Here is a 19621-nt window from a genome sequence, read left to right as displayed (position 1 = left end):
ACACACTCTCTCGATCTCCCACACATACACACACAATTTCTCTCTCTCTCTCTCACACACACACACCCCTAACTCTTTGGGGTGAATTTGCATTTACAATTTTGTATTTACAGATACAGTCTATTTTGTTCAAAAAACATACAATCTGTATGCAGTCAGTCAATGTGACATTTTATAAATTCCTATTAGCAAGTTTTGAGAAAATTTGTAGCTCAGGTTGAGGTTCTCGATGTATGCTGAAATGGATACTGCAGATGCTAGAGATTAGAGTCAAGATTAGAGTGGTGTTGGAAAAGCGCAGTGGGTCAGGCAGCATCCGAGGAGCAGGAAAATTGATGTTTTGGGCAAAAGCCCTTCATCAGGAATGAGAGATGAAGGGCTTTTGCCTAAAACATCGATTTTCCTTCTCCTTGGATGCTGCCTGACCTGCTGTGCTGTTCCAGCAACACTCTAACCTTGACTCTAATTTCCAGCAAGTGCAGTACCCACTTCCGCCTAGTTGATCTTAACCTTATTGCGAATGCTCTTCCAAGGATGCCTACCTTGAAGAAGTTCTCCTCCTCTCTCTACAAGGATCTCAGTCAGTCTCTCTCTCTCTCACTGCAACCCCCAGACCATCTCCTCCACCTTGAAGCTCTTCAACCACGTCCTGAAACAGACTGGCTACAACAGCCACATCTCTTTCCCCAGTGCCTGCCTCCGAAACCATATGGACTCCGAACCACATTCAGACCAACACAGTATGGATCTGAACAGGATAACCAATACAGACTATAAATTCAAAACCTCCATCAATAGTGCTCCTTCTGGATCCTCTGCACCACACTTGCAGCCATGCGCTGCCACCTAACCTCTCCACAGTCAGGTATACTTCAACTGAGGACCACACTCTCTCAGAACTGCAAAGGATCACTACTGTATTATATCCTCAGATGAATTCATACCCTCAACAAACAATATTTCTACACCATTTCAAACATCAAAAATTATAAGTACAACAAACTTTTATATACCCATCTCAATAGTCAGCATTCCTCGAACATTCCAGAAGCTTTCTCCAGCCTCTGGAACTGCTTAGCCACCATCAGCCATGAGGCTGTACCAGCCACCATCACTGCAGTGATCACCGATGTCATTTCCAGCAGCTTGAAGCCACGGCTGCTCAGGCTACCTCAGCAACCGCCAGCCAGACAACCACCGCTAAAACTGCCGGACAACCAACCACAGCCATAATCACCACCAGATCTGCCACCTCTGGGAACAACCCCAGGCCCAACAGAAAACACATTTCTGCCGCCACCCCCATCCCCATTGCCACTGCCGAAGCCATTTCTGCCCCCTCTGACATCACCCATGCCACGTGTTCCACGACTTCTGCTCCCTTTGAGTTCACTCATTGTATGCGTTTTGTCACTTCCACTCCCTACGTTATCACTGATGCCACGTGTTCCACAATTTTCACCCCCACAGCTGCCGTCATTGCTACCACTTCCACTGACACCATTCACCTGCATACTGCTGAAACCCCCACCCCCCTACAGATCCTCCTGTCACCATCCCCATCCCCCCAGAACCCTGAGGTGAGCATCACTTCTGCAAATGATGTCATCCCATACACTCATTACAGTCTCCGCCCCCACTCCCAGCTCCAGCCCTATACCAGGTCCTAGCTCCCAGCCCTGCCGAGTTTTCATTATCCCCGCAGACCTCCCTCTCACTGAGGATGAATGATCAATTCTCGGCAAAGGTATTACCTTCATCCCCTTCCGTTCACGCATCAACAAAGTCAATACATATTGTGACGTAAAACACGTCTTCTGCCACCTCCGAGCTTACTTTTCTCATCAAGGTGGGGATATTTGTGGAGATTCCTCCTCCTCCAGTGAGTTAATTGTCCACCAACATTCACAATTGGATGTGGAAGAATTTTAGAGATTGGATCTCATCTGTTGGTTGTGGGTTTGCTTAGTCTGTTTATGCCGTTTGGCATGCAGATAGTCCTGTTTTCTAGCTTCACCAGGTTGACACCTCATTTTTAGGTGCTGCTTCTGGCTTGCCCTCCTGCACTCTCCATTGAACCAGGCTAGGAGAAAGAGATCTGCTGATGCTGGAGATCAGAGTTGAAGAGTGTGGTTCTGGAAAAGCACAGCCAGTCAGACAGTATCTGAGGATCAGGAGAATCAACGTTTCAGGCATAAGCCCTCCATCAGGGCTTCCTGATGAAGGACTTATACCAGAAACTTTGTTTCTCCTGTTTCTTGAATGCTGCCTGACTGGCTGTGCTTTTCCAGCGCCACACTCTTTAACTTTGATCCCTTGGCTTGATGCTAACGGTTGAGTGGGGATATGCCAGGCCATGAGATTGAAGATTGTGCTGGAGTAGAGTTCTGCTGCTGTCGATGGTCCACAGTGCCTCATGGATGCCCAATTTTGAGCTGCTAGATTGATTCGAAGTCTGTTTCATTTGACACGGTGATAGAGCCCCACAACACGATGGAGGTTATTCTCAATTTGAAGGTGGGACTTCGTCTCCACAAGGACAGTATGGTGGTCACATTTATCTATGCTGTCATGACCAGATGCTTCTGCAGCTGGCAGATTAGTAAGGATGAGGTCAATACTGTTTTATTCTCTTGTTGTTTCCTTCATCACCTGCCACAGACCCAGTCCAGCAGTTATATCCTTTAGGACCCGACCAGCTTGATCAGTAATGCTGCTGCACAGCCACTCTTGGTGGTATATTGAATCGAACTTTAATTAGCAGGGATCTGTGAGAGCTAAATCATCACATTAGAGAAAGATTCAAAAATAGTCTTGAACCGAAAAATGTTCGGCCTTTACTAAAAAAACACTGCATGCAGTTTTTTGACGAAAAAAACGTAAGAGAGGAGAGAGACAAAAGTATCTTAAGCTCTCCACGTTTTTACAGAGGAAAGGATAACATTTAAATACTTTAAGATATGCTGACAAGTCTCAGATTATTATCATTAGACGTTCGTCATTCGTTACAATGAACTGTGACCTGTTTTGCTTTTTTGGTTTTCCACAACATCAAGTTACGCATGTCATTCGATAACTTTGTTTCTGTATATACACATTTTGTTTCGGCTAAAATTTGCATTTCAAAATATACAAGGAGCCATTAAGGAGGTTACTGAAGTTTTACCAAGGTTAGAAAATTTGTTTACAGTCAGTCTGTGTCATGAATACTGTTGCTGACCTTTTGCCACGTCTTTTTAACTTATTGGTTTATAACTCGAGAGTTGGCCATTTTTTCCTATCATGCAATCTTAACTGTTCCTGCACAATTCCACAGGTGTGCATTGAAATCCCCCACCCAGAATATATGTTGCGCCCTTGCCACTCTCAGTGCTTCCTCCAAGGGTATTTCAACATGGAGGAGTACTGAGTCATCAGCCGAAGGAGCACAGTACATGGTAACCAGTAAGAGGTTTCCTTGGTCATGTTTAACCTGAGACTTCATGGGGTCTGGAGTCGATGTCAAGGACTCCCAGGACATCTCCCTCCCAATTGTATACCACTGTGCCACCACCGCTGCTGGGTCTGTCCTGCCGGTGGGACAGGACATATCCAGGGATGGTAATGGTAGTATCTGGGGTGTTACCTGCAAGGTATGATTCTGTAAGAATGATTCTCTCAGGCTGTTGCTTGACAAGGCAGTGAGACAGCTCTCCTGATTTTGGCACTAGCTCCCACATGTTGGTAAGGAGGACTTTGCATGGTAGACAGGTCTGTTTGCATTTTTGCCACTGTCTTTTCAGGCTCCAAGGTTGTTGCCAGGTGGCCTGTCCTGTTCCTTGTTGTGACTTTCTCACAATTGATACAACTCAGTGACTTGCTAGGCCATTTCAGAGGGCAGTTGAGAGTCAACCACATTGCTATTGCTCTGTAGTCACATGTAGGGCAGATCAGGTAAGAATGACAGACGTCCTTCCCTAATGGATGGACTTTTCTGACAATTGACAATGGTTTCATGATCATTAGTCAACTCCTAATTCCAGATTTTAAAAAATTATAAATCTAATCCATCTGCCATGACAGAATTCAAACCCAGCTCCTCAGAACATTATTCTGGATTTCTGGATTAATTCCTAACCTGCAATCCTCTTCCTGACCTCTCCGCCCCCACCCCACTCCGGCCTATCACCCTCACCTTGACCTCCTTCCACCTATCCCACCTCCATCGCCCCTCCCCCTAGTCCCTCCTCCCTACCTTTTATCTCAGCCGGCTTGGCTCTCTCTCTCTTATTCCTGATGAAGGGCTTATGCTCGAAACGTCGAATTCTCTATTCCTGAGATGCTGCCTAACCTGCTGTGCTTTGACCAGCAACACATTTGCAGCTGTGATCTCCAGCATCTGCAGACCTCATTTTTTACTCATGGATTAATAGTCAAGCAATTTGGGCGGCACGGTGGCACAGTGGTTAGCATTGCTGCCTCACAGCGCCTGAGACCCGGGTTCATTTCCCGACTCAGGCGACTGACTGTGTGGAGTTTGCACATTCTCCCCGTGTCTGCGTGGGTTTCCTCCGGGTGCTCCGGTTTCCTCCCATAGTCCAAAGATGTGCGGGTCAGGTGAATTGGCCATGCTAAATTGCCCGTAGTGTTAGGTAAGGGGTAAGTGTGGGGGTATGGGTGGGTTGCGCTTCGGCGGGTCGGTGTGGACTTGTTGGGCCGAAGGGCCTGTTTCCACACTGTAAGTAATCTAATCTAATCTAATCAATAATACCACTAGGCCATTGCCTAGGCCATCTCATTCCTTGATGAGATTTCTGAATTCTTAGAAGTGCATGGTAAAATACGGCAAAGTCAGCATGGTTTCATCGAGGAGAGGTCATGTCTGACAAATGCATTGGAATTCTGTAGGTGAATGGGCCTGGGTGGGTTACTCTTTGGAGAGTAGGTATGAACTTGTTGGGCTGAAGGGCCTGCTTCCATACAGTAGGGATTCTAAAAAAAAAGTCTTTAAGGAGGTAATGAGCAGGTTAGACCAAATAGAGCCAATGGATGTTATTTATCTGTACTTCCATAAGATCTTTGATAAGGTTCTGCACAGGAGGAGGCTGAGTAAGATAAGAGCCTATGGTATTAGAGGCAAGGTACGAGATTGGATAGAAGATTGGCTGTCTGGCAGAAGGCAGAGAGTGGGGATAAGAGTCCTTCTCAGGATAGAAGCCAGTGACAAGTGGTGTTCCGCACGGGTCAGTGTTTGGACCACAACTTGTCACTTTATGCATTAATGATCTGAATGAAGGAGCTAAGGGCATTCTGGCTAAGTTTGTAGGTGATACAAAGATAGGTGAAGGGGCAGGTAGTATTGAGAAGGTGGGGATGCTGCATAAAGATTCAGTCTGTTAGGAGAGTGAGCAAAGAGGTGGTTGATAAAATACAACATAGGAAAGTGTGAGGTCATGCACTTTGGGAGGTAGAATAGAGGCAGGGACTATTTTCTAAATGGGGAGAAAATTCAGAAACCTGAAGCGCAAAGAGACTTGGGAGTCACAGTTCAGATTTCTCTTAAGGTAAACATTGAGTCAGTAGATAGGAAGGCAAACAAAATGTTCTCATTCAACTCGAGAGGACTGGAATTGAAAAGCGGTATTCACATCTCAGGTTTTATTAGGCTCTGATCAGGCCATATTTAGAGTATTGTGAGCAACTGTTTGGGCCTCATACCTCAGAAAGGATGTATTGATCCTGGAGTGCATTCAGAGGATGTTCACGAGAATGATCTGTGATGATGCTGTTTCTTTAACAAGGTTATGTTGTCCTTTTTTTTCTAGAGGGTTTGTAAAATATGAGGTGACAAAATGGCTAATAGACACTGCTTAAGTCAATAATCATAAGAGGTCTTTAAAGTTTTTTTTAAGCAGTTATAATGAAAGTGTCCAGTTGTCCCAGTTCAGGTTTTTTCCAGTTCTGTTTAGTTTTTTGTTGGGAATCAGAAGCTGCTGGCAGCAAGGAAGTGGCTACTGTGAAAAGATGTTCCATGCTTGAACAGAGGTCTTGCCTGAACTTTCTCTCTGAAATCTCTCCTGCCTGTAAGAACCTGAGTTTGAATTTACCATTTACCAAGGGATATATTATTGGGATGTTGTGGGAATTGGAACAGATTCGTGAAGTTGTGATTTCGAGTCAATTGGGTTTTCAAATAGTTAAGAGTAGATTCCCTACAATAGGAAAACAGGCAACAAATCAAAGTACAACATTTGGCAATGCTAAATGTGTGATTAACAATAAGTTGTCTTGAGAAACAGACACATAGTTAGCTGGGAAAATGCCAACATCTCCACAAAGTTTTCCTTCCTACTCGAGTCAAACTGAGAATTAGTTCAGGATGTTACAGTGATTTTATCACCTGCACAGAAGCTCAGGTCACCCGGTGCTTGTCCCTCAAACAAGAGCATCGCTGTCACAATTGAAGGCATTTCCCACAGATTTTCTCCTAATCCTCCATTCACAAATGGCTATATATGTTATGGTCTGGGAGAGGAATTTTGTGATTCTTTGGACTTTGCTTGTGCTCTTATTACTTTTTTTCTTATTTTCACGTTGTTCTTCCTTCTGGTACTGCTCATTAAATGTGCCCAGTATGTCATACAACTCATGGGCAACAGCTGGAGGCTCAACATCACCATACAAAATTGCAAATGCTCGGATGTCTTCGCAGTAAAACTTGTGATTGCTTTCTTTTCTTTCAATCAAAGAAGATCCTTCTAAATATATTCCAGCAAACAACCGACTTGACTTGCAGTAGGTTTGGACAGCAGGTGAACTTCTAACAGCAACATCTCCCTCTAAGTTTCTGCCAATGGGCTCAATTACAGTTGTAAAATTTTCACATAATGTGAGACTTCCCCTTTTGCAAATGCATTAACTGCAAGCTTCAGTTTCAGGATTATCACCAAATCAGATATCTCAATTCCAATCTCAAAACTCCCACCAAGTCCAGCAATGCCTATTGCTGAAGGAGCAGGCCATCTTCCATCTGCCAGGCGACTCAATACAATTCCACTGCCTCCACGAGCAGTTACTAAAACTCCAGCCTAAATTACCAAGATGATTGCAAGTCCTTGTGCTTCAGCTTTCACATGAGCTGGTTAGCTACGACCTTAAGTTATTCTAAATTCTGTTTTCTTTTGTTTATGTTTCAACTGCAGTGTGCAAATAAATTGTTATGCATAAAGCCAAATAGTTTGACCAGCTACATCATTCCAGTATCCACTTTCATCTGCCTTTAAAAAAAGTAAATAGCTTGAGAGGGTCTGGCCTGGTCCATAACAGATCCCAGGAATGAAAGGCTAAACATGTGAGGAACATTTGAAGATTCTGGGATTATACTCGATTGAGTTTAGAAGGACGAGTGGGATCTGATTAAAACTTACAGAATACTGAACAGCCTGGACAGAGTGGACGTTGGGAAAATGTCTCCATTCGCAGGAAGGCAAAGACCAGAGGGCACAGCCTTAGAGTAAAGGAAGACTGTTTAGAACTAAAGATGAAGAGAAAGCTCTTTAGCCAGAGAGTTTGAATCTGTGGAATTCATTGCCACAGAAGGCTGTGGGGACCAGGTCATTGAGTATTTTTTAAAAAAAGATATAGATAAGTTCTTGATTGCCAAAGGGTCAAAGGTTAAAAGGCAAAAGCAGTAAAATTGGGTTGAAAAACCTGTAAGTCATTGCAAACTCAATATCTATGTTCCTATTTCTTATTTGACTTCTATGCATATTACCTTGCTGGATGAGTTGTCTTTTCTTAGTATAGCTGTGACATACTCCTTAATTACTAATGCAACTTCCCCACCCCTTTTATATCCCCATCATGCCTGTAAGATCAAAACCCTGGAATATTGAACTACTGCTCCTACCCTTCTCTCAACCAGGTTTCTGTAATGGCTACAACATTGTAGATCCATCTATTAATTAACATCATAGAGCTGTACAGCACAGAACCAAGCCCTTCGGTCCAAGTCATCCATGCTGACCAGATATCCTAAAATAATCTAGTCCCATTTGCTAGCACTTGGCTTATATCCCTCTAAACCCTTCCTATTCATATATTCATCCAGATGCCTTTTACTGTTGTAATTGTAACAGCCTCCACCACTTCCTCTGGCAGCTCATTCCAGACACACACCACACTATGTGAAAAAGTTATCCCTTAGCTCACTTTTAAGTCTTTCCTCTCTCACCTTAAATCTATGCCCTCTACGTTTAGACTCAGCTACCCTGGGGAAAAAAATATATTTATTTATCCTATCCATGCTCCTCATAATTTTAGAAACTTCTTTCAGGCCACTCCTCAGCCTCCAATTAAAATACCTTCGGCCTATTCAGCTTCTTCTTATAGCTCAAACCCGTCAACCCTGACAACACCCTTGTAAATACTTTCAGAACCTTTTCAAGTTTCACAACATCATTCTGTTAGCAGGGAGATCAGAATTGAACACAATATTCCAAAAGTGGCCAAACCAATGTCCTGTACAACCTCAACATGACTTCCCAACTCCTATACACAATGCATTAACTAATAAAGACAAGCACACCAAACAAAATTGAAGCTTTAAGCTCATTTGCCTTTCCTGCTGTACTCTTTGTAATAAAATACATTACCTCGGACGGCCAGTCCCGGTGTTCATTAAGTTGGTCTTGTTTGTTCTTCCTTTTAGACTCCATTGACTCAATCTCTACCTTCTCCTCGATCATGCCACATGCTGACCTACTGCGCTCATTCCCAACACCACTAATCTTTCTTGGACAGGTTCCTCCTGCCCTGGAAGAAATCCAGATATCTGAAGCCCTCCCTTCTAAAGCACCCTATTTAGCCACAAATTCAACTGTATCACCTTTCTACTTTTGGCCTCCCTAGCAAGTGATACAGGAGGTAATAACCCTAGAGATCCTGCTTTCTAGCTTCCTACCTAACTCCCTAAATTCCCTTTCAAGGATCTCATCTGCTTTCCTGCCTGTGTCATTAGTATCAACATGGACCACAACGTAACTCTCACCTTTTCGAATGTCATACCATTCAGAGACATCCTTGATCCTGGCACAGGGGAGGCTAAACTTGATCCTGGAAACTCTTGCGGCCACAGAAACACCTGTCTGTCCCTCTGACCATAGAGTCCCCTATCATTACTACTCACCTACACTTTGATCCATTGTATTATACAAAGCCAACCATGGTGCCTCTGATTAGGCTGCTGCCGTTGCTTTCCTCTAAGAGGCCACACACCCCAACAGTGTGACCACATCCCCACTGCCTTCTCGCCCCTCCTGGTAGTTGCCATCTACCTTACTGAACCTTTGGTGTGACCACATCCCTGAAACGCCTATCTATAAACACTTCCTGCATCCTGCATGCTCTTCAGTGAGTGAAACTGTCACCCAGCCAATTTATGAAATCTGAGAATAGCTGCAGAAGTGGGAGGGCCAGCCACAGCAATTTGCATGGGAATACAAAAAGATCATGCAGGTTGGTGGATGCAAAGTGAGAGCATGTGGGGAGAGAGGGAACAGAGTGATCATGCATAAGAGGAACTAAAGAAGGGAGTGCAGATTTTGGGCGTGAATCGGTGGGTATGGGGGCAGTCATATGAGGAAACAGAGAGATGGGCTTGAGTCAGAGACAGCAAAGAGAATGCATTGGAGTACAGATGGTGCGAGTGGGCGAGATTGATCAGACAGAAGTATGGGCAAAGGGAAACTATAAGAGTGTAGACAGGCAAGAGGTAATAGAGAGAGTGTGTGCAGGCGAGATTCAGCAGCAAAAAGCGTGCATGCGGACAAATGGGAGCAGGGACAGCATGAGCAGATGAGAGGGAGCAGAGAAAAAGAGACCATGCCAGATGAACAGAACAGAAGAAATGGGCAGGCAAAAAGGTTCAGAAAGGGCATGGGTGTGCAAGCAGAGCAGAGATAGAATGTACCAGCCAATATTGAGCAGAGAGAGCAAGTGGGTGGGTGGGTAAGAGCAGAGAGAGCATGTGCATGTGAACAAGATTCTGCAGAGAAATGTATGGAAGACAGCATACTGTATGTGCAAGGCAAGAGTGTGTGTACAGGCAGTGGGAGCAGAAAGAAAGTGTGAACAAGAAGAAACAAAGAGAGACCCCAGGTGCACAGGCAAAATGGAACAGAAAGCACAAGCAAATGCAGACAAAATGGAACAGAGGGAGTGTGTGCAAGAGATTGAGCAGGGAAAGGCATAACATGTCCATGGGCAGGGGGTGTGATGGTGCAGGTGTCATGAAAGAATAGGGAGCATCTGTCAGTGTTTGAATTGGATTTTGGACCATTTTCTGTGAAAAAGGAATCTGGCTGTTGATCGTATGGTATGAAGATTTGTAAGTTCCTTGCCTAATCTCATATTAGCAGCTCTTGAAAGCTCAATATTACTGGCTTCATCTGACTGAACTGATGACCCTTATCAACATAAAAAAAAACCCAAGGAACAGTCATCAATGTTGGTGAAACAAGACATCCTGCAAACCCATCCAGTAATCTGGTCAGTTTTGTTATTTTCTTTTACTTGTTCAGCTGTCTTTTGTATGAATAGGGGTAAAAATAAAGGATTTCGAAGTTCATACCACAGACCAATTAGATTAGTAGATCAAAATTAAACAACAAAGTGACTACGCTGTTAAAAATTGCTAAGTCTTTTAGGATATAAACTGATATCTGGAATTAATGGGATGGTTCTTCAAAATGCTGGATCATTACCGTTGGTGTCAATTTTAAGCATCTTTGAAGCTTTGCGAATACATGGACTCTGCATCATAATGAAAGACACACGTGAAACTTCATTTTCTTTGCTGTGGCAAACATTGGTTAGGCCATGGCTTGAATATTGTGTGCACAGGAGATATACCAAGATGTTTTCCTCAAAGAACAGAGACAGAGAGGTTGACATTATTGAGATGTTTAAAATTATGATGGGCATTGAGATAGATAGGAGGGAATATTTGTTCTTGGTAGAAGCATCAAAGACTAGGGGGCATAGATTTAAAATATAAGGATCAGAAGGGATGTGATAAAAGGTTTTTTTCTCCTGGAGAATGATCGGACTCTCGAACTCACCGCCTGTAGTGTTGGTAGAGACGGAAACCCTCAGAATACTTAGGAAGTACTTAGGTGTAGGGGCGGCACGGTGGCTCAGTGCCTCACAGCACTAGGGTCCCAGGCTCGATTCCAGCCTCAGACAACTGTCTGCGTGGAGTTTGCACATTCTCCCATGTGCATGGGTTTCCTTCGGGTGCTCCAGTTTCCTCCCACAGTCCAAAGGTGTGCAGGTGAGGTGAATTGGCCATGCTAGATTGTCCATAGTGTTAGATGCATCAGTCAGAGGGAAATGGGTGTGTGTGGGTTACTCTTCGGAGGGTCGATGTGGACTGCTTGGGCCGAAGAGCCTGTTTCCACACTGTAGGGAATCTAACCTAATCTAATCGAAATGTGCATTTGTGATGCCAAGGTATACAGAGCTATGGGTCAAATGATGCAAATGGAATTGCAGTAGTTGAGCACTTGTTTTTGATTGACGCGCCCAGTCATTGCTGCTTCTAAGGTTAATTTTGTTTGTGCCCCCAACTCTGTGCTGTAAGTCTCTAAGTAAGAACTTGTACACACATCACATGCTATAACAGTAAGAAAAGATTATCTTTATTGGACTGAATTTTAAATAAAAATGTGAAATTTAACATTACAACTGCAATGAGGCACAGTAAACACATTTTTGTTTAAGGCAAGAGCACTTAACTTTTAAGGTTTTAACAAAGATTTGTAGCTCGGGTTGTGGATGCGGTTGTTGGTTTGCTAGTCAAGCAGGTGAGTTGTCATGAAGACATTTCGTCCCCATGCTCGGAAACATAATCAGTGAGACTTCTGTGAAGTGTTGTTGTTCTACTCTGCTTGATATTGATATGATCTGGTCTATTAAGGTGGCTTTGTCATTTCCAGCTTTGCTCTGGGGTCTGTTTCCACATGCTTGTTGATGGCATTCAGGTTGAAAATCAGTCTCTTGGAATTCCCTTGCATGCATCTCTTTAGCTTGTCCTATGATGGTTATGTTGTCCCTGTCTAATTGATGGCTCTCCTTGTCTCCATTTATTGAGATGAGGGAGAGTTGGTCGTGCAGTTTTGTTGCTAGCTGGTATTCATGTTTCCGGATTGTTAGTTTCCTGCCGGTCTGTCTGATGCAGTGTTTACGGCAAGGGATTTTGTATATTATGTTAGTCCTGCATGTTGTGGGTATGGGTCATTATCCTTGTGAGTTGTTGATATAGTGTAGCTGTGGGGTTGGTGTGCTACTATAATTCACAGTGGTTGTAGGGGTCCGGTTGTCATTTCTGATACATTCTTGATATAGATAGGGTGACCAGTGAATCAGGGCATACAGTGATCTCTTGGCATTGTCTGTCCAATAGGCATTGGCAGACGAATCCATTGGGGTATCCACTTTTTATCTTGTGTAGGGCGTTCTTCCTCAATTTTGTGTAGTTCTGGTGTGTTGCAGTGTTATAGCTCATTTAAATAATGTTCTGACACAGCTGTGTTTGTGGACGTTGGGGTGATTGCTGTTGTAGTTAAGGATTTGGTCTTTGTGGGTCACCTGCGTATATAGTTTAGTTAGGAATTCACCGTTGGTCCCATATTCTCCTATGATGTTAGGAATGGGAGTTGATTGGTGTCCTCCTCTTCTCTCATGAAGTTGGTACTGGTGAATATGTTGTTGATGAGATAGTGTGTTTCCTTCAAGTTTATGCATTTAATGATGACAAATGTGTTGTCCACAAATCTGATTCATAGCTTTGGTTGGATCAGGGGGAGGGCTGTGAGTTCTAGTCTTTGCATGACTGCTTCTGCTACGAATCCTGATATGGGTTATTCCATGGGTTGTTTAAATACTTGACTGTGTAAGACAAAGTGAAGTCTAGTACTGTAAGCATATTGGCCTTGCTGTTGGTGTTGTTGGGTGTCAGTGTTTCCAGTTCTTCCACTTCCTGTTACGAGTGTTTCTTTCGCTAGTAGTATGTTGGTGGAAGTAAGGTGATACGGTGGCTCAGTGGTTAGCACTGCTGCCTCACAGTACCAGGGAACTGGGTTCGATTCCAGCCCTGGACAACTGTCTGTGTAGAATTTGCACATTCTCACTGTGTCTGTGTGGGTTTCCTCCCACTGTCCGAAAATATGCTGCTTTGCATTCTTTCATTTTCAGTTACCATTTTGTGCATAGTAATAAAGTCAAAAAGCAACTACCTTGTATTCTTTTTCTATCCCATTCAATTTAAAATTTGAATAAATCACTGAATAAAACTAACTTGATAAAATCAAAATGAATAAAATCTGTCACACTGCAAATAAGAGCCGTTGTCAAGTATAATTTGAATTTCTTGTTAATTTTCTCCTCTCTACTGCACCTCCTTACTTGCAAGTAACTATTTTTCATTTGTAACTTGGCACAGTGAAAGTTAACACAATGTAATTCACAAAACCATAGTTGATTGATTTAATGCGGAAAACCACTTCTGATTGCTTTTCTTTCCAGTACACAGCAACTCTCTTAGCAAAAAGGTGACAACTGAAACATAAAAGACAATAATTCTTCCACATCTAAACATGTTATCATAGATGCTTTGGTCTTCATAGAAAAATGGATTGCAGAACTATCAGATTTTACAACTTTACACTTCACTATCACGATAAGTGTTAAAGCTACAAATTTGGCAATTTCATTTTGCATTTCAAATTGACTGTAAGTTTCTAGGAATCTAGACAGATAATATATTAAAATCCTGGATTTGTGCTATGAGATGCACCCTGAGAAAGCAGTCTATTCAGATAATGTCAACATTTCACTGACATCCACAATCTCACTTTACAAATACAAAAGCATGAAATGTCATGTGATCATCCACATACAACACCTGATTATATACAATTACACTACTGAGAAGTGTTCATTTGAAGCCTTTTCTTTCTCTTTTTTTTTTGTTTCAACAGCCTTTTCCCTCTTGTACAGAATTTCTCTCTTTCTCTTTTGTGGGTGTTTCCCACCATCCAAAGTAGCTTCTTTGAATTTAACCTTCTTCTGTTTAGAAAGTTTAATGCTGGATTTGTCTCCTACAACAAAAATATAGGGAAGTAATTAGAAATGCACAATGAACAGTCATGAAATATCAAATATTCAGTGACAGTAGTAGCCTATGCATCATTTACAGTAAGGTTTTGAAATTGTAGGTATAATGTTGATGATGAGATTACAATAAGCATAGATTAATATTCTGAATTCATATGTTTCATATACCACAATATTTTTTAAAAACAATTAACATTTTTCTTATGCTTTGATATGCATGTGGTAGTAATAAATCTTGTAAGAAATGTTACAAGGAATTACTTTCATTCGGAAATTATTTTTAACAAAATTTAGGGGTAAAACGTTGAGTGCATAAAATGTACTACTCAAAGGTGGTAATGAAAATGCATAAACATCATATTTACTAGAGTGTTAGTTAATCTTATGTACCTGTCCCTTGGCCAAAAATCTTTCAGTTTTCAGACATTTAGTGTATAAATCAATCCTAGTTTGAAGGATTGTAGAACAATGGCCTGAATCTCACATTTTTTTTTGGCCAAGACCGTTGTGACAGTTTAAGAGGGATTTCTGCCATAATATCTAATTTTCTCACTGTATCATACCAAACCTGCCTCATTAACTACTTATCCTACTGCTATAGCTTTTATCACATCATATTCTGGTTCCATCTTACCATATGCTGTTCCTGCAGCAACTTGCCACTCAGCAAGTGTCCCAGCATTTATTGACATTCTCCAAGCTCAGACCAGCTTTAAAAATCCATTGTGCATTTGGAGAAACACCATCGTCTGGAGCTGCCCTGCACGGTTCTTGACACTTGCCTTGGAAATCAACAAATCATTTGCGGACAGAGGCCTGCAAATCCTGCTGGACAGGACGGTGCAAAGTTGGGACTTCCTCTTCCTCAGGAATGGAGGCCATGATCAGTGGTTGCTACTCAGGTTAAATCAGTCTTATCTATCTGCAGGAATATACTGCATTGTAGGAAGGAGGTCAATACCCACCTCCATCCCACCAGCTTAGGTGCCACCACCTTCTCTCTGATACATCACACTCATTCCATCTCTGCAATCGCACCCACCTCACACCAAGATTCATACTTTATCACTCTCATTCCTGCAACATCTTAGCTCAATCACTCACCAAACGCAACCCTACAGCACTACCTGCTCACACTATCAGGACACATCCTCAACTTCAACAAATGCAACATTGCTATCCACTTTCACCTTATGAACATCTGTCTTTCTCTCTCGTTCCAGCAGAAAACCAGTTTCTATTAGGGCAGAAAGAGTCAAGGGCCTGATGGCATTTATCCTAGGATCCTCTGAGAAGCTAGGGAGGAGATTGCAGAGCCATTGGTCTTGATTTTTTTTTAATGTCGTCATTGTCTACGGGAATAGTGCCAGAAGACTGGAGGATAGCGAATGTGGTCCCCTTGTTCAAGAAGGGGAATAGGGATAGCCTGAGTAACTATAGGCCAGTGAGTCTCACTTCTGTTGTGGGCAAAGTCTTAGAGAGAATTGTAAGGGATAGGATTTATGAACATCTGGATAGGAATAATGTGATCAAGGATAGTCAACATGGTTTTGTGAAGGGCAGGTCGTCCCTCACAAACCTTATTGAATTCTTTGAGAAGGTGACTAAGGAGGTGGACGAGGGTAAAGCAGTAGATGTGGTGTATATGGATTTTAGCAAGGCGTTCGATAAGGTACCCCATGGTAGGCTAATGCAAAAACTACGGAGTTATGGCATTGAGGGTGCATTAGAGGTTTGGATTAGGAATTGGCTGGCTGGAAGGAGACAGAGGGTAGTAGTTGATGGAATAGGTTCATCTTGGAGTGCAGTTACTAGCAGTGTTCCACAAGGATCTGTTTTGGGACCATTGCTGTTTGTCATCTTTATAAATGATCTAGAGGAGAGGCTTGAAAGCTGGGTGAGCAAGTTTGCGGATGACACGAAAGTCGGTGGAGTTGTGGATAGCGAAGAAGGATGTGGCAGGTTACAGCGGGATATAGATAAGTTGCAGAGCTGGGCAGAAAGGTGGCAAATGGAGTTCAATGTAGCTAAGTGTGAAGTCATTCACTTTGGTAGGAGTAACAAGATGGATTACTTGCTAGTGTGGATGAGCAGAGGGATCTTGGTGTCCATGTACACAGATCTCTGAAAGTTGCCACCCAGGTAAATAGTGCTGTGAAGAAGGTATATGGTGTACTGGGCTTTATTGGTAGAGGAATTGAGTTCCAGAGTCCTGAGGTCATGTTGCAGTTGTATAAGACTCTGGTGCGGCCTCATCTGGAGTATTGTGTGCAGTTTTGGTCGCCATACTATAGGAAGGATGTGGAGGCATTGGAACGAGTGCAGAGGAGATTTACCAGGATGTTGCCTGGTATGGTAGGAAGATCGTATGAGGAAAGGCTGAGGCACTTGGGGTTGTTCTCATTGGAGAAAAGAAGGTTTAGGGGAGATTTGATAGAGGTGTACAAGATGATTAGGGGTTTAGATAGGGTTGACAGTGAGAACCTTTTTCCGCTAATGGAGTCAGCTGTTACTAGGGGACATAGCTTTAAATTAAGGGGTGGTAGGTATAGGACAGATGTTAGGGGTAGATTCTTTACTCAGCGGGATTTGAGTTCATGGAATGCCCTGCCAGTAGCAGTGGCGAACTCTCCCTCTTTATGGTCATTTAAGCAGGCATTGGATAAGCATATGGAGGTTATTGGGCTAGTGTAGGTTAGGTAGACTTTGGTCGGCGCAATATCTGGGGCCGAAGGGCCTGTACTGCGCTGTATTTTTCTATGTTTCTATGTAGGGGTCATTCACTGTCTAACATTCAGCTCCTCACCCCATATGTTGTGAACATCATTCATCAGACTACTCAAGCTGCTGACCATTTCCAAGCCCCTGAACTGGAACCAGAAGATAACTTACTGTGCTGGAATCCTGTGATTAAAGACAAATTCCCTTGATTTCACTGAACCGCGGTGACAACCACGACAAGCATCTTCTGCACTAAATAACAAAGCACGTCAGAAGTAATATGACTAAGGGGACAAAATGCAAAAAGGCAAGGCAGGAGTACTATGAGCATCCAGGTTAGCTTAGAATGAATGAAAATTATGACAGCAAGCGATCAGCCTCATAATATCTGGATTACACCCGGTGCCACGAGGTAGTAAGGGCAGGAATAGGAGGAGAGAGCAGATGAATGCATGGCTGAGGAGCTGGTGTATGGGAGAAAGCTTCACATTTTTGGATCATTGGAAGCTGCTTTAGGGGAAGTGACCTGTGCAAGAAAGATGGATTGCACCTAAATTGGAAGGGGACTAATATACTGGCAGGGAGATTTGCTAGAGCTGCTTGGGAAGATTTAAACTAGTAAGGTGAGGGGGATGGAACCCAGAGAGATAGTGAGGAAAGATTTCAATCTGAGACTGGTACAGTTGAGAAAAAAAGCTGAGTCAAACAGTCAGGGCAGGCAGGGACAAAGCAGAGAACAAGGTAGAACTGATAAATTAAATACAAGAGGCCGAACAGGGAAGGCAGATGAACTCAAGGCAAGGTTAGGAACATGGGACTGGGATATCATAGCAATTGCAGAAACATGGCTCAGGGATGGACAGGACTGGCAGTTTAATGTTCCAGGATACAAATGCTACAGGAAAGGGAGGCAAGAGAGGAGGGGGAGTGGCGTTTTTGATAAGGGATAGCATTACAGCTGTGCTAAGGGAGGATTTCCCCCAAAATACATCCAGGGAAGTTATTTAGGTGGAATTGAGAAATAAGAAAGGGATGATCACCTTATTGGGATTGCATTATAGACCCCCAAATAGTCAGAGGGAAATTGAAAAACAAATTTGTAAGGAGATAGAACATAGAACAATACAGCGCAAAACAGGCCCTTCGGCCCTCGATGTTGCGCCGACTTGTGAACTATTCTCAGCTCGTCCCCGTCCCAAAATCATCCATGTGCTTATCTAAGGATTGTTTAAATCTCCATAATGTGGCTGAGTTCACTACATTAGCAGGTAGGGCATTCCACGCCCTTACCACACTCTGTGTAAAGAACCTGCCTCTGACGTCTTAAATCTATCACCCTTCAATTTGTAGTTATGCCCCCTCGTACATGCTGACATCATCATCCTAGGAAAAAGACTTTCACTGTCTACCCTATCTAATCCTCTGATCATCTTGTACGTCTCTACCAAATCCTCTCTTTGCCTTTGTCTTGCCAATGAGAACAGGTTCAAGTCTCAGTCTTTCCTCATAAGACCTTCCTTCCAGACTGGGCAATATCCTGGTAAATCTCCTCTGCACCTTTTCCAATGCTTTCACATCATTCCCGAAATATGGGGACCAGAACTGTACACAATACTCCAAGTGTGGCTGCACCACCGTTTAGGATAGTATAGGGGACGAGCTGAGAATAGTTCACAGGTCAATGTAACATTGAGGGTCGAAGGGCCTGCTCTGCACTGTAATGTTCTATGTTCTATAATAGAGTGGATACGGTTGGGGATTTTAAATTTCCAAACATAGACTGGGACTGTCACAGTGTTAAGGGCTTAGATGGACAGGAAATTGTTAAGTGCGTACAAGAAAATTTTCTGATTCAGTATGTTGATGTACCTACTAGAGAAGTTGCAAAACTTGACCTACTCTTCGGAAATAAGGCAGGACAGGTGACTGAGATGTCAGTGGGGGGGCACTTTTGGGCCAGCGACCATAAATCTATAAGTTTTAAAATAGTGATGGAAAAGGGTAGACCAGATCTAAAAGTTGAAGTTCTATGGCTCAGTGGTTAATGCCTCACAGCACCAGGGACCCGGGTTCAATTCCAGCCTCAGGCGACTGTCTGTGTGGAGGTTGCACATTCTCCCTGTGTCTGCAGCGGTTTCCTCCGGGTGCTCTGGTTTCCTCCCACAATCCGAAGATGTGTAGGTTAGGTGAATTGGCCATGCTAAATTGCCCATAGTGTTAAGGTGCATTAGTCAGGGGTAAATAGGGGGAATGGGTCTGGATGGGTTACTCATCGCAGGGCCGGTGTGGACTTGTTGGGCCGAATGACCTGTTTCCACACTGTAGGGAATCCAACCTAAATTGGAGGAAGGCCAATTTTGATGGTTTTAGGCAAGAACTTACAAAAGCTGATTGGGCGCAGATGTTTGCAGGTAAAGGGTCGGCTGGAAAATGGGAAGCCTTCAGAAAGCCTTCGTGGGCGGCACGGTGGCACAGTGGTTAGCACTGCTGCCTCATAGCGCCTGAGACCCGGGTTCAATTCCCGACTCAGGCGACTGACTGTGTGGAGTTTGCACGTTCTCCCCGTGTCTGCATGGGTTTCCTCCGGCTGCTCCGGTTTCCTCCCACATTCCAAAAATGTGCGGGTCAGGTGAATTGGCCATGGGAAATTGCCCGTAGTGTTAGATAAGGGGTAAATGTAAGGGTATGGGTGGGTTGCGCTTTGGCGGGTCGGTGTGGACTGGTTGGGCCAAAGGGCCTGTTTCCA

General features: G+C 43.4%; 1 protein-coding gene and 1 pseudogene across 1 annotated transcript in view; both read right to left on the bottom strand.

Moving 5' to 3' along the window:
- Positions 1–1025: 1025 nt before the first annotated feature.
- Positions 1026–8726, bottom strand: LOC132832140 (SH3 domain-containing YSC84-like protein 1; annotated as a pseudogene).
- A 2930-nt stretch (positions 8727–11656) lies between these two features.
- The window catches only part of pak1ip1 (PAK1 interacting protein 1), a 78708-nt gene continuing 70743 nt past the window's right edge, over positions 11657–19621 (bottom strand). The window contains exon 10 of the mRNA XM_060850162.1: positions 11657–14138. Within this exon, the coding sequence (XP_060706145.1) occupies positions 13957–14138 (182 nt within the window). The 3' untranslated portion in view covers positions 11657–13956. The remainder of the gene's footprint in view (positions 14139–19621) is intronic.

This window comes from Hemiscyllium ocellatum, chromosome 34, assembly GCF_020745735.1.
Source record: "Hemiscyllium ocellatum isolate sHemOce1 chromosome 34, sHemOce1.pat.X.cur, whole genome shotgun sequence".
NCBI lineage: Eukaryota > Metazoa > Chordata > Chondrichthyes > Orectolobiformes > Hemiscylliidae > Hemiscyllium > Hemiscyllium ocellatum.
The sequence above is the reverse complement of the archived record's forward strand: the minus strand, read 5'-3'. Positions and strand labels throughout refer to the sequence as shown.